Source organism: Psammomys obesus, unplaced genomic scaffold, assembly GCF_907164565.1.
Source record: "Psammomys obesus unplaced genomic scaffold, mPsaObe1.curated_primary_1811, whole genome shotgun sequence".
Taxonomy (NCBI): Eukaryota; Metazoa; Chordata; class Mammalia; order Rodentia; family Muridae; genus Psammomys; species Psammomys obesus.
In genome coordinates this window covers 18,764,898-18,780,109 of record NW_026596079.1, presented here as the reverse complement: position 1 = coordinate 18,780,109, position 15,212 = coordinate 18,764,898, and the positions used below count along the sequence as shown (strand labels likewise).

Below are 15,212 nucleotides of genomic sequence, written 5' to 3'. Positions count from 1 at the left end.
AGCTGACATAATGCTAGGTGTTGTAGCACACTCCTGTAACCCCAGCACTCAAAATGAGAAAACAGGATTGTTGGGTCAAAGCAAGCCTGAGCAATGCAGTGAGTTGGATACCAGTGTGGGATGGACTTAAAATTTTATTTAAAAAAATTAAGCATTGAATTTATCATATAAGTAAGAGTACTACTCCAAGATATACATCTAAAAGAACTGAAAACAGGGACTCAAACAGACTTACAGGCCAAAGTTCACTGCAGCATTAATCACAGTAACCTGAAGGCAGGAACGTCCCAAATGTCCCTCAATAGACAAAAATTAGTACGCGATGAACTATAATTCAGCCATCAAAAGGAACATTATATGCCACAACATGGATGACCTTGAAAACATTACGGCAAGTGAAATAGGCCAGACACAGAAGGAAAGCCTGTGTGTTTCCACTCGAAATATCAAGCATAGGCAAATTCATAGACCAGGAAGTAGAACAGAGGTTACTAGGCACTGGGGGTGTGGGGTTCTTGCGTAATGGTTACAAACTTCTGTATGGGATGATGAAAAGTTTTGGAAATAACAAGTGATGATTGTATAATACTGTGAATATAATTTAGTGCCATTAAACTATACACTTAGAATTATAACAGCAAATTCTATGCATATTTTACCACAATTGTTTAAAAGCTGACTCAATAAAATAGAAAAAAAATCACTCAAAACTGCTCATTATTGCTAACTTTTATTTTGTATTCAAGGACATAGTCAACCAGGAAAGAAAGGTTTTTTTGCACTGTTGAATAAATTTCTTTAAAAGTAGCAAACATCAGAGCAGACTTTCTTCCAGCCTACCAGAGAGATGAGAAAAATCACCAAGTTATTTGCAGCTATAAAAAGTTTGCATACAAAAGGAAACGTAATGTAAATATATTCAAATCCTTCATCTCCAATCCTTGACATTTCAAGGATTGAGAACATTAAAAAATACTGTCAAATAAAACTCAGACCAAATTAGCAGTGGTTTAAAAAGGGAGCAGTTTAATTATTATAATACAGAGTAGTTTAAGAAGTTTTTAAATGTGTAAAAGAAAAACAGCTTAGTGCATTCAACTGTTACAGTCTTTACATCACTTCTTTTTTAAAAAAAGTTAACAGTAGTATGAAAAAAGCCACCCACAAAGCCAGCTGTCTGAGTGAAGAAATCAGCAAGTTGCAGCATTTGGGAATTGCTAATAAAGCTATAGTTAAAAAATAAAAAGTTTATAAAAATGAAAGCAGCATGCATATTCAAGGCTTTTTCATAACATTTCTCATTAGCTGACAAACATTTAACCAAGAGCTTAGTATTTATTATTCATCAAATTCGAAAAAATGAACTGGCCAAGCCCACTACGTGTGATCGTTCAAACAAATTGTTTAAAGTCCAAATATAATAAAAATGAGAATCTGCTCTGTAAGGAAAGCACATTTTTGAAAAGTGGTCCTATGGTCACAACAGAAGGCCCCTCCCAACCCAAATGCCAGCACCAGTCTAGTTACAAGCCAGAGGACTCTGGGTTGTCTGACGCGGCGAGGCACCATTCCAGCCCCTGATTCTTAATGAAAAGCTCATCTTTAACTCATTAGGGTTGGATTGGAATTCTTTTTTTCTCTGTTCACTGAAATTGCTGCACAAGGTATAACTTCATGAAAAGATGATTCCTGCGAAATCTGACCTGAGCCTGGCTGGCTTTCCTGACTCCCACACCGTGAGAACACAACCCATGTGTCCACCGTGGACTCTGTTCACGAGTTGGAAACAATATGTAGAGTTTCTCCCTACTAAGTTCTTCTTTCCCTTAGGGTAGTATCTTCAGTGTAACGAAAAGCAAATCAGATTCTGACAAAGAGCAGTGGCGCAAGTGCTGCAAGTGGAAACAGTGGTTATGAGTGTTTAGTGGAGGGTCCAGTCATGGAGGGCCGCAAGCCACGGCTCTTCCTGTTCCAACACAGCATGCACAGGCTGCTTTTACACTGCAAACTGTATAAGCCCATGGACAACTTTTCATTTTGGTGTAGGATCTGATAAGTAAGACACAGAAGTAAATTAGGGTTTGGTTCTCACCCCTCCCCCATTTCTAACAACTTTTACTCTATAAAATGTTTGGTCACTCAAAGCTGTAAGCTTAATCACATGTCAAAGAATACAGGCAATACAGCCCATCTTACAGAGCTGTAAGCTGGACTAAACGTGAGGACAAGCTCTAGTGGTCATTAACCCCTTAGAAAGTCAAAGATTTACAAGGTTTCCAAACCATCAGCATAAAAATGTACGGTATTAAAATTTCACTTTTTACAGTTCTTTTTAATTAGCGCTCTATTTACATTGCAGAACTTCCCCCGACTGCAGCAGTTTGACTTTGGCACAGCATCAAGTTCCATTTCTTTTGGACATTGGATCCTGTTTTGAGAGTATATATGTCCCAAAGCATTTTCAGTGTCATCCAGGATTGGGCCCATTCACAGTAATTTAGACGTCTTGAGTTGAAGAACTTATTCTCCTTCAGGCTTTTAAGTAGCTATAAAAAGAAAAGCAAAAAAACAAACGAACAAAACCCTGAAACCTTAAAAACAGCCATATTTTAATTTTTGCTCTTAGAATGCAAATAATAAACAGTTAGCCACAAATACATTCTGCATTCTCTTCAGCAGTGAGATCACTTACCACACACACCACACAGTTCAGTTTGTGTAAACCACGTGTGTGCTCTTCATCTACACATGCTTTTAGACATACGCCTTCTGTAATCATTTATAAAATTATTAGTAGGAAGACATTTCATTGTCAGTATTTGTAACATGAAGTCTAAAGACCTACAGTATTTCTGCTTGTACACAACGCTAGCTTGTGCAAAAGATGTGTATATAGATACCCCATGGTCTGCAGTATCTTCTTATCATATTTCTTTGTGTATTCATCAAAGTTCATATTGAGCAATGAGTTCTGGGTTATCAAAGAGGAATTATTTTTGTACCTGTCTTCTGTAGCTTTTCCAGTTGCAACAAATACTTTGGGAAGGTTTGGGTAAGTATTTTTGTAAGCTAGATCATATTTAAATAAAACTTTTAAAAGGAAACCTATGCCGAATACTTTTGCAAGTGAAACTTATTTTGTTAAACAAATTCTAACATGCTAATTAATGCTCTATAACCCTAGATTTCCAAGTATGTCTAAAATTGTGTATATGGGCTGTATGCTGTGCACATGCTACTGGGGGTGGCACACACGCCTCACGCACGGGTGCCAGCCATCCACAGGTGTGAGGGAGTGTTCCTCAGCTGCTTTTGCCTTAGCTCCAGAGACAGGCTCTCTCAGTGAGGCCAGCAGAACTCTGATTCAGCTACGCTGACTGGCCAGTGAGCCCCAGGTGTGCAACTCTCCACGACCCCTCCTCAGTGCTGCGGTTACTAGTACTATGTGTGTATATGGGTGCTGGGGTCTGAACCTGGGCAAACGCTTTACTGAACCGCTTTCCCACCCCTCTGTGTTGCAAAAACAAAAGACACATATACCAATTACAATATAAAATTCTAAAAACTAGACTTATGTGAATTTTATGGCCATAATCAGTATCCATAACCATGGATTATCTAGTTGAAAGTCAGATCCAAATAAACTATATGGAAAAGCTCACCTATTTTTAGACGATTACAACTCCCCAGAAAAATGACTGCAAAGGCTGCAACAACAAATCACTGTAGCAGCAAATTTGTTGATTAATCTTGGCAGAGTACATGTTCTTGTGTTTAGCAATTTAAAAAAAGAAAGCCTGCTACAAATATTTTATGTATCTGGTTCAGAACAAAGCCTGTCATGATGTCATGAAGAAGTGGAGAGCTGGATTTCAGGGTAATACTACGAAACTCTTGAGCTCCTTGTGACTTAAAATGATGACAGGGTTCTCTCTGACCGGCAGTGAGACTTACACTGTTGAGGTAAACAAGTGTAGCTTCAGTTCATCTGACTTTCTGTCTTAGGAATGTTAGTGAGAAAAAAGCTGGAGAAAGCTGTTAGTGAGACTAAAAATGTGTAGCCTTTATTAACGTCTATAAATAATTGCTAAATCAAACCAGGAAGATGTGTCTTAACAATTAAGAAAGTAATGTGTAGAATAAGAGACCATGCAAGTAGGTTAGAGAGGAAAGAAGCCAAGGAAATAAGTAGCAATGCTCATAAATAAAATAATAATGAGAGTCCATGATTCCTTTCCTCCCTCAGTGTTTGAGAACACTACAACAAATTCTGACAGGATGTTATCTGAGCTACAGAGAGACAAATATAGGCATTTCATGACAACTACATTGTTTCTAAAACAGTGTGCTTTTATTCTGGAATACTCCCAAAACAAAGATCAGAAAAGAATAAAACCATATTCTTGAATTCCAAAAGAATTAGGAATTGAAATGGGCTGAGAGTGTAGCTTAGAGGTAGAGCGCTCACCTATCATGAACTGATTCACTCCCCAATATGCGAACTCACACAGAAAGAACTGAAAGCCCACCTTCCAGTAACTATTTGCAACTACAGTAAACTTTTAATTTAATCTATAATATATTAGGAATATAAGGAACATATCAAAGCTTTTCAAGTTTAAGCCGTATGCGTTTACACTTTTAAAACTACAGAGACTTTATATTGCTTTAAGAAAGCGTCTTGCTATGTAGCCTAGGCTAGTCACAAACTTGAAATCCTCCTGCCTCAGTTCTTAATGTTAGGATTACAGGAATATGAAGCCACATCCAGTAGAAAATTATTTTTAACCAAACATGGTATTTATACTGTATACCAAAGAGCAAAATATATTTTAGGTGACTGAGTTAATTCATATCAAATATCAAATCTGTTATTTGCCTTTTGATCTTTATGACAAAAATTTTATGTTGTACTTGCTCAAAAACAGATGGCACCTGGTGAATTAACATAAGACCTAGAATAGGCCTTATACCAGAAAAGATACTGAGTGCACAATGCGTCTGAAACTCTAGCTGGCAGTCTGATAAAGTTTGGGGGAACAATGGAGAAAAAAAAGTATTCACTTTTATTTCGGTTTCCTAAAACCTACCATCCTTGTGCTTGTGGCCTCTCTCTTCAGTATATATGCGCTTCTTTTTAGTTTTGTTTTTGAATTGTTTCTTTACATAGACAAAAATGAAGCATTAGTAGACAGAAGGTTATCAGAAATACCTTTTAATTATCTTTAGTGTTTGTTTCCCATTTCCCTTCTTACTTTCCTTTAAAACAAACTAAAATGTTTTGAATGAAGCAATACATCATAATAATACGTCATGACTGTTAGCACCTGGTCCTCTTATTGGGAAAGTTTTAGAAAAAATTAGTGTAAAAGTGAAGACAAGGGTGAAGGAGATGCCTCAAGTCACTAAGAGCTTCCATAAAAACAAAGCACCTGAGTTCAAATCCAAGAGTCCTCAAAAGAGCCTGGCACAGCAGTCCACACCTGTATTCCTAGTACAGATGTAGACGCAGGTGGATTCTTGGAGCCTTTGGAGCTCCCCGGCCACCCACCTACTATTGCTAAATCAGTGAGGTCCAGGTTCAGAGACAGTGCTATCCCAAAAAATATAGTGGAAAGCAACAGAGGAAGACAGTATCAGCCTCTGGACAGCCTACACACATACACACACACACAAACACACGTGAAGATGACTGAAACAATAAGATGGCTGTTGAAACATGTATATCACTGATGACCGCTATAAAGGCTAAAACACTTACATTTCAGTCATCCGACTTAGAAAGCTTCCGCTTCACATGTCGTGGGGGTTCCCAAGTGTCACTGTCATCTGTTTCTTCTTCATCTTCTTCCTGATCATCAACAACTTCATCTTCCTCCTCATTTTCCTCAAATAGTTCTATGCCTAACTCAGATCTTCTCTGTCTTTCTGCAAACCACTCTCTGACCTGCTCATAGCCCATGTGTGATCTGTTGACAAGTTCATCAAGGTCTTGCTCATTAAGAAATTTGTGCTTCAGGTAATAATCCTTAAGTATTGCTGTTCCAGTTTTAAACTTTATGAGCGATGGTACCCTGTCCCAGGTGTTCATTCTTTTGCCTCCTCTAGGCCTCCCACGTGGTCTGCCTCTGCCCCGTCCTTTGGGTCTGCCTCTCCCTCTTTTCCTATGGGAAGATAGGCCATTCAAACTACTTGAATTGGAGCTTTGATAATAGTAGTACCATTTCAAGTTTCCATTCTTCCAAGCATAACGGGTGTCCCCAAACCAACTAACTATGTCTGTTCTGGCAAGTCCACTTTCTTCAGCCAGTTTGTCATACTCTTCTGGTGATGGCCACTGTGTTCGGACAAATGCACTTTTAAGCATGTGCAGCTGCTCTGGCGTTTTCTTACATATCTTGCCTGTACCTCCTGACTTAGGTACAACTGCTTCATCTCCAGGAGAATTTTCTCCAGGTTCTTCTTTGGAACTACCTACATTACTTTCATCCGCTTCTATTTTCTCATCCTTTAAAGCTTTTGTTTTATTCTTCTCTGTAAACCAAGCATCAATTTCTCTTCTAGTAAGTTTGGTTTGCGCTCTTAATCTATTTAATTCTTCATCTGTAAGTACAGAACTGTTGAGAAAACTTGCCTGAAGGACACGAAGTTGCTCTGCAGTTTTCTCTTTAAACTTCTGGGGAGCAAAGTCGGGAAAGGGATTCCAGGACTGTTTGTTCTGTGAAGCAGCTGCAGCTGGAGCCTCTGGGGTCTCATCACTGGAGTCTATGATGATAGTGGCAGAGGAGTCACTAGTGAGATGTAAGCACTGGTTGCTCTTTGAATTTCTCTGGTTGTACCTCGTATCACTAAACCATTTTTTAATCTCACCTTTTGTTAGGCCCGTTATTTTCATAAGCCTGATGATTTCTGAGTCATGGGGAAATTGGTTTTTAAGGTAGCTAACTTTCAGTTCTGCCAGTTGTTCTTTAGTCTTTTTGGCCCGAATGCCAAATGAATCCGGGTTCACTAGTGCGGTTTCAGGTCTGACGCTTGGCAATGACGGAACTGCTGCTGTGGCTGGCTTTGTTTCTGTAGCAGGCTGAGCAGCAGGCACTTGACTCTTTTGTACATTTGTTTGATTTGGAACCCCGGCCACTGTCAGGGCAATGGGTGCTGTTACTGGCAAGGTGTTTGTTCCAGCTACTTGAGTAAGGACCAGACCTGGCTGACCAACTATTTGGCATGTCTGTAAAATAGATGGTAACCCATTACTCCCCGTGGAAATGTGTGTAGGAATAACTGTTATGGTCTGAGGTACAGTATGTACTGTTCCATTGAACTGTTTTCTCCTTGCCTCCTCTACTTCTTCAGGAGTCCAACTAACACCATGCTTTAAACGTTGGGCTGAAAACCAGATCTTGATCTGTTCCTCTGTATATTTTGCTTGAGCAGAAAGAACTGTAATTTCTGACATTGTAGGATAAGGGAATTTGTTGTAGGTATTAAGTAGAAGAGGATTGTTGTCCAATGCAGCATTATAGGTAGGAATGCTATTAACAGGGATTAAGACTTTAGGGACCAAGTTCGAGTTCTGCTGAGCAGACACTGCAGTTATCACCTGGGCTAACCCAGGAAGAACAGCTGTGGGAGTCACCACTGTGCTGGCAGGACTAGGATGCACTCTGTTGACAGTGGAAATACTTGTACTGGACTCTGAAGCTGAAGAACTCGCACTTTCTACATTCTCTTCCCGGCTTGCTTTTACTCCATTCTCTTTCTCTTCAGGAGTGTCCTCGGCTGAGTTGTGATGGACTGTAATCCGTTTATTTTCTACCTTATTTTTCATCATTTTCATGATGGGAGTTTTACTAATAGAGATTCCTGAAGAAGAAACATCTACAGATTCTCCTTGTTCTGTATTCTCTTCTTTAACAAAACTGCCATCAAAAGTTAGATCATTTATTGTTTGTTCAAAGATTGTCTGGTTATTCCGTTTCACCATAGTTAGCTTGAAATTTTCTTCTCCTGGGTGGTATTTCAGATTATGCTCAGAAAGTGCATCATACCTTTTGGTAAGAAAATTGCATTCAACACAAACATAGGATGAATTCAGTACAACATTGGGATGTTCTGAATCTACATGGAAAGTAAACATATTTAGATCTGGAGTTTGAAAAGTACAATATTTACATTCATAGCCCCCTTCCACTTTCTTATTTTGCTGATTGTCAAAATCCACAGATTCATGAACTTCTTCATCACTGCTGACACTCTCTGCTCTAGCATTCTCTACAGGTGTAAGGACTGGAGGGCCTTCATCCAAATCTGATATCAACTCAAGATCTGGATCCTGCTCACTGGCAAGGACCATGCAAGGTATTGTTGATTTTCGTCTGCTGGCCATTTTGATTTTAGGGGGGAAATCTCAGTATTGATTTAAAAGCACTGAGGCTTAAAACTGTTTGGAATCCTTCATTTGAAAACAGTGGCTTCTGGCTCTTCGAGTCCACTTTTGTGCTCAACAAGTCTCATTAGTAGTGTTTCCATGGTGCACTCAAGTGAAAAGCTTAGTTGGCAGATAAAACATTGCTGAACTGCTGAAATGTATGAAGCACAACTCCAATCACCTACATTGGAATAAATTTAAAATGAGTGACTATGATTTTTAACCAAACTGGGTTATTATATGTTATTTATGCTAAACTGTTGCATAGGTCAATTATACAGCTCTACACTGTGAATCAGGAATCAAGAATCTAAACAGATTTCTGACTCCAAGCCAACACACTGAAGACCGTATGATACTTGGGGGTCAGCCCCAAGTGTGCTTATTTGTATATTTTAGTTAGCTAAATAGTAGGAAGAATAGAGGAGCCTGCTTGTGCCAAGCACACTTTTACCAGTGTAAAGGAACAATCTGTTAACAAGGAAGGAACTGTAAATGCAGTCACAATGGCACATATATAAAGCTCAATCCATCAATTAGGTCTTCTTCCTGCTCTTCTGCCTGGGCTCAAATGCTGGGCACATGCAGTTTCCTTCACTCTCTGGCCCCAAACTCACGTTCCTGCTTCATCTCTTGACATCTTCCTCTTCCTTCCTATATCCTGTCATTCCTAGACACCTGATGTGCTTTCATGGTTTTACTAAGGTCGTTGATTCCAGGACACTTGTTGTGCAACTGATGTAATACCTTTTTATTGTAAACTAGAAATCATTTGCATTATAAATCACCTCTCCTATTTATTTCCTAGTCTAGAGATAACCATATGCAGCAGACCACTGCTCACAGTTCAGCTCCTGCTCGCCACCAACACCTGCATGCCTGTGACCTGTTCTTTCTCTGCCCCACCCCAGTAATAACTTTATTGTGATAAAACAGTCTCCAAAACTCTAGAAGAAGCAAAAGACCTCAGTATCTTCAATCTAACACTTTCCCAGCTGAGTTTCTCTGGCTGACCTCTCATTCATGTCTGATTGACAGTGCAGACAGCAAGTCCGTACTGAAGCAGGCAGTCACTAAGTGACAATTAACCTGAATGGGCAGGAATAAGGAAATCGTTCCATGGAACCCAGCTGAGTCAGAGAAAATCACTATAGTCAAAAATAGCTGCAACTCACAATGCTGATACTGAGACATCAACATATATCCATATGAAAATCACTGAACTTAACACTTGAAATGGGTGGATCTTTAATAGCATGAGAATTATAGCTCAACAAACCTTTAAATTAAAAAAAAAACATTCTAATAAATTTGCAGTCAAATATTTAAAGTAAAATTTTGAGGCTAAGTCAAGGTTCATGTGTTTCTGAAGTCTAAACCAAACTCAAGTAAATACAGTTAGTGATTATTTGCCACCAGAATTTCAAGAGATTTTCATACCCTGGCACCATCCCTGTCATAACTGAAGGAAAAGGAATCCACTTCAAGGACCTGGTAAGAAGCCGTTCTGAGGGGCTGGAGAGATGGCTCAGAGGTTAAGAGCACTGGCTGCTCTTCCAAAGAGTTCAAATCCCAGGAACCACATGGTGGCTTACAACCACCTAAGAGGAGATCTGGGACCCTCTTCTGGTGTGCAGGTTTACATGCAGACAGAACATTGCATGTAAATCTTTTTATTTTAATGTAGATGAGAGCTCTATCTGCATGTATACCTGCAGGCCAGAAGAGGGCCCCAGATCTCATAGATGGTTTTAAGCTACCATGTAGTTGCTGGGTATTTAACTCAGGACCTCTAGAAGAGCGGACAGTGCTCTTAACTGCTAAGCCATCTCTCCAGCCCAAATAAATAAATCTTTAAAAAAAAAAAGCCACTCTGACAGTAATTTTCCTGAACAAAGCTGTATGCCCTGATTTAAAGGTGCTAAGACCCTCTACATCTGATCATTCAAATACAAACTACATAGTCATCTGACAGATTCAAGCAGCACACAGAAAATTGTACTAAAGATCCCTAACAAGTATTAATAGTCCAAATCTCTACTTGTAAATATGAAGTCATGGGCTGGAGAAATAGCTCAGTGGTTAAGCTCACTGACTGCTTTTCCAGATCAGTTCAGTTCCCAGTATCCACACGGTGGCTCAAAACCAACCCTAACTTCAGTTTCAGAGGATCCGACGCCCTCTTGTGGCCTCTGTGGGCACTGCGTACATGCAGTGCACAGACACACATGGGAGCAGCTCACCAGTGAGTATAAAATAGAAGTAAAGAAGTCTGAAGAAGATGAAAACAGGACATTTGCAAGATATTGTACATACCTGTCTGTCATTATGCTAAAGACTGGGAAATAAGCCAGAGTTACAAATAATGCATATGTTCTGTCATGTGTACAATCAGAGTTTAAAGGTTCATGTGTACATGTATATATATACACACATACATATAAACACATGCCATATATGGGGGTAGGGATGTTGGTGTGTTGTGAAAGTATACAGAGAACCATGAGTAGGAAGAAAGGACTCTTAAGGAAAAGGAGGGGGTAATGGAATATATGTAGCAGGAAAGCATAAAGAAGGGTATTGGGGGAAGTATAGTGAGAGAGAGGTATGAATAAGAATAAAATATAATGACATGTACTATGAAAGTATCATTTTAAAAATGTGTTTTCCTACAAAACTTCATTTAGAAGAGATTATAAAGAAATCTCTGAAATTCAAAACCATTTAGTTGTTATAAACTAGTATCTTCCAATCAAATAGAAATCATTGGTAGTTTCAAACCGTCATTCACACAACTATTTTATAGCTGTTTATAACTAAAAACAGAGGATCCTTAGAGTTCAGCTGTAGCAGTGAGACTCTGGTTTCAATCTCCAGCACCATAAAAAAAGAGAGGCAACAGAGAAAATTCCCCCAGTGGCTCCACTACATGGAAGAGCACTGCTGAAGGATGGGAAAGGAAGCTCTCTTGTGACTTTATTCTCTGAAAGCGGATCTGAAAGAGGCCATCTTTAGTTGGGATATACTAGAAGGCAAAGACAGAGAGGTTTGTTTTCTGAAACTACCTGCAAGTAGTAGTTTTTCAGATTGATGTTTTAAGAAAGGGGGCCCTTTCTTCAAACAGATTACTCTGGAAAGTCAAAATTTAAGTGAAATTATATTTATGAATGTATGCAACTAAAGATGATCATATCAAATGAAACAAATCAATCTCAGATAGACAAATATCCTATGTTTTATCTCTATTGGAATTCTCAGTTTTACACAGACATATACAATCGTATACTTACATAGGACACAGAATAGAAGTAAAACTGAATGAATGGGAATAACAACAGATAAGAGAGAGAAAGAACAGGAGGGTGAATGTGGTCAAATTTGATATATGTATATGAAAATGACTTTATGAAATCAATTGCCATGTAAGATGAATATATGACAATGAATACATTTTTAAAGGAGAGAAGTAGACAGTAGCTAGCTGATTGAAGGAGCCAGAGGCTGAACTACTTCCTGACAAGAATTCAGGATCCCAAGATGGCACTTCTACCTCTAGGGGTTCTAAGAGATGTCTGGAAAACTGTGTCTTAAAACACTTTCAAAACAATGTATCTATTTCATCCAAATCATCTTACTATGCCACAACTGTACTGTTATCTGAAACCAATCTAGAGTAAATTCAGTGTAACTTCCGTGATGATACAGAAAGCCAAAAGTTTGAGGTCAGCCTGAGCAATTCCCAGTAAAGGAAGGGAGAAGTAGAGCCCAGGGAATCCAGGGAGAGAGCAAAGCACCAGCCAGTCATAAGAGTTGCAGAGGACAGTTGAATAGCCCAAGCCCCTTTCCCTTTCTGACTCTTCAGCAAAAGATTAAACTTTTTGTGTTAACTTTTTATTTTTAAATATTATGCAGCATATAAATAAAAATATCACATCAAATTATTGCTTTCACTTCTTCCCTACCAGCTTACTAATTCAAATTCATTAAGTAAAACTTTAGGCAGATCTAAACAAATGATACTTTGTTTTTCCATTTAGTGTATGTGCTCTTGTGGCTATCAGGAAACAATCGGCAGGAGGTGGTTTTCTCCTTCCACCATGTGGATCTAGGGACCCAATTCAGATCATGGGGCTTGGCAGTAAGTGCCTTTACCCACTGAGTCATCTTGCCAACCCTAGAGCTAAAAAAATTTATAAACTTAAACATTTTCATTAAAGATGTGAAAAATATATTTATGCTATATTCTAGTTTAAACCCAATCTGCTTTTTTCCTCCGAAAATATTGGCCTTAGTGACATACTTAAATCTAACTGAAGTTACTAAAGAGAGAGGCTTTAAAATGGAAAAAGGCTGAAGAGTCAGCTTAGCCATTAAGAGTTTTTGCTGCTCTTCTAGAGGAGCTAAGTTTGATTCCCAACACCCATGTCAGATGACTCACAACAACCTGCAACTTCAACTCCAGGGGATCTGACAGCCTCTCTGGCCTTCACAGGTACTCCCCCACCCCAAGCAGAACATATACTAATATAGATACATACACATAAATAAAATAAATCTTTAAAAAGTAAAAAATAAATCCAGCACTAAGGAAGCTGAGGTAAGAGGATCACCAGCTCCAGGCCTACCTGATCTACACAGTGAACACAAGGCCAGACTGGGCTACATATGGAAATTGCCCCCACTAAAAATTTTCTAAGGCTTTGGTTTAAAAACAAAAAGCAATCTACATACCTTGAGACACTCCGATTTGTTTCAGTATTTCGGACTTCTGTATCTAACTATGCAGACCTTTGAGACTTTTTCTTCCTCTAAGGCTATTCATTATAACCTGTCTTCACGTTCTCTTTGTTCTGCTAACAAAACTGGAATTTGAGTATTATTTAAATAGTTCTTGTGGTTTGAGTGAAAATAGGCTCATATGTCCTCAATTGATGGAACTCTTTGGGAAGCTTTAGGTGTGGCCCTGTTAGAAGAAGTGTGTTATTGTGGTATGCTTTGAGGATTCAAAAGCCCATGGCTTGATAAGGAATGAGGACTACCCTTAATCTTTGGGTAAAAGGACAAATGTTTAGAATACAGTTAGGAATCACGTTGGCTTAATAAAGTGGTGGTTGTAGGTTCTCCTCAAAGATCCATAACAGGGAGTGCTCACAAATGCCTCAGCCATACAGAAAGAACTATAGGCAACTAAGGAATGCTGAGAGTGGGAAAAAAGAGTTTCTCCAGGGAAGAACATATCAGTTGGTTCTCTGATACCAAATGGCATTATTCAGACTAAGAATGTTATATTTGGGAATAAATTTGTATACTTAGAAGCATGTAGCAACAACTAAAAGAAAGACCATGAATTTGAAGGAGAACAAGGAGGGAAGATTTGGAGGGAGTACACAGAGGAGAGAAATGATGTAAGTGTATTATAATCTCAAAAATAAAAAGGGTGGGAGAAAGCCCACACCATTCCCAGTTAGCACTCTGCCTCATGATTTTGGGTCTGATGTAAGCACTCAGCTACTGCTCCTGCACAATGCCTGGCCCACTTGCCACCACCATGATGGCCATGCACTCTCACTCTCTAGAACTGAATAAAGATTCAACTCAGCATGATGGCACAAACTTATAAATTAAATGCTTTCTTTTATACGTTGCCTTATTCATGGTGTTTTGCCACAACAATAGAAAAGTAAGACCATTCTTATGAAAATATGAGAATCTCAACTACCCCCAAAGCTTCAAGATTTGGCCAAAGGGCTCAATTCCATACATGTGTTTAGTCTAAAAATAGGTCAAAGAACAAAAAGGTGGCAATGGAGACAGTTAAGTATTTGCTGAGCAAGCACAAGAACTGACTTCAATATCCAATACCAACAACAAAGCCAGACATAAACATGGTAGGGCAATTCTAATTCCAGCACAGGGCAGGGATGGTGGGGGAAGCAGAGACAAACAGATCCCTGGAACTCCCTATCCTTCCAAGGGTACTTGTCAAGTTCTAGGCCAGTGAGAGATCCTGCCTGAAAAACCAAAGTGGATAGCACCTGAGAAATGACACCCAAGAAATAAACCAGTTATCCTCTGGTTTCTACCTGTACAACATACATGCACCCTACACACACACACACACACACACACACACACACACACACACCAACAACAACAACAACAATCTTCAAGGCTCTTAAAATTATAATTTTGTAGGAAACAAGAATTTTAGTACAACTGACCCATTTCATGGAAAAAGAAAGTAAAACACAGATTAATTCATAGAGGCTATGTGGGACAGCATAAAACCAGGAGATTTAGAGCTGTTCTCTAGAAAAAGATACTCAACTTCATCCTAAGTATTCTCATCCACAAAACCAAGATTCTTCAAAAAGTTCATTCAACAACATGTGGAATGTCAGCCATGTGCCAGGCACTGTGTCATGTACTATGTCATGTACTAGGGATGCTGAGGTGACTAAGACAGACTGCTTCTGCTCAGTCACTAGCGAAGCAGCAAGAGAAAGTGGCAGTCAAACATCACTTGGAATAGTTCTGACCAATAGCAAGAAACTGGCATTGACTATATAAAGCACAGCACAGGAGCCTTCTAGAAAAGCTGCAGAGAAGACTTCTCTAGGGAAATAGGAATAACCTACGTCAGGCAAACAAGAGGTATTTTCTTCACAGCTCATGTGCAGAAAAGAGTTTAGCTATCTTCCACTCTTTCAAAAATTCTTTTGGGAGAATAATAGATAGCATTTGCATATTATAAAATTTTTCTTTTTGTAAGTAAATTAATCAG

At 39.0% G+C, this 15,212-nt stretch overlaps 1 protein-coding gene and 1 pseudogene across 4 annotated transcripts in view; both read right to left on the bottom strand.

Annotated features, from left to right (window-relative positions):
* Positions 1–714: 714 nt before the first annotated feature.
* Positions 715–15,212, bottom strand: part of Zhx1 (zinc fingers and homeoboxes 1) — a 31,014-nt gene continuing 16,516 nt past the window's right edge. For all 4 annotated transcript variants that reach the window (XM_055626444.1, XM_055626442.1, XM_055626445.1 and 1 more), the window contains 2 exons: positions 5,762–8,609; positions 715–2,546 (listed from right to left, as the gene is read on the bottom strand). In XM_055626444.1, the coding sequence (XP_055482419.1) occupies positions 5,765–8,386 (2,622 nt within the window). In that variant the 5' untranslated portion in view covers positions 8,387–8,609 and the 3' untranslated portion in view covers positions 715–2,546; positions 5,762–5,764. The remainder of the gene's footprint in view (positions 2,547–5,761; positions 8,610–15,212) is intronic.
* On the bottom strand, positions 2,927–3,038 carry LOC129690948 (small nucleolar RNA SNORA40; annotated as a pseudogene).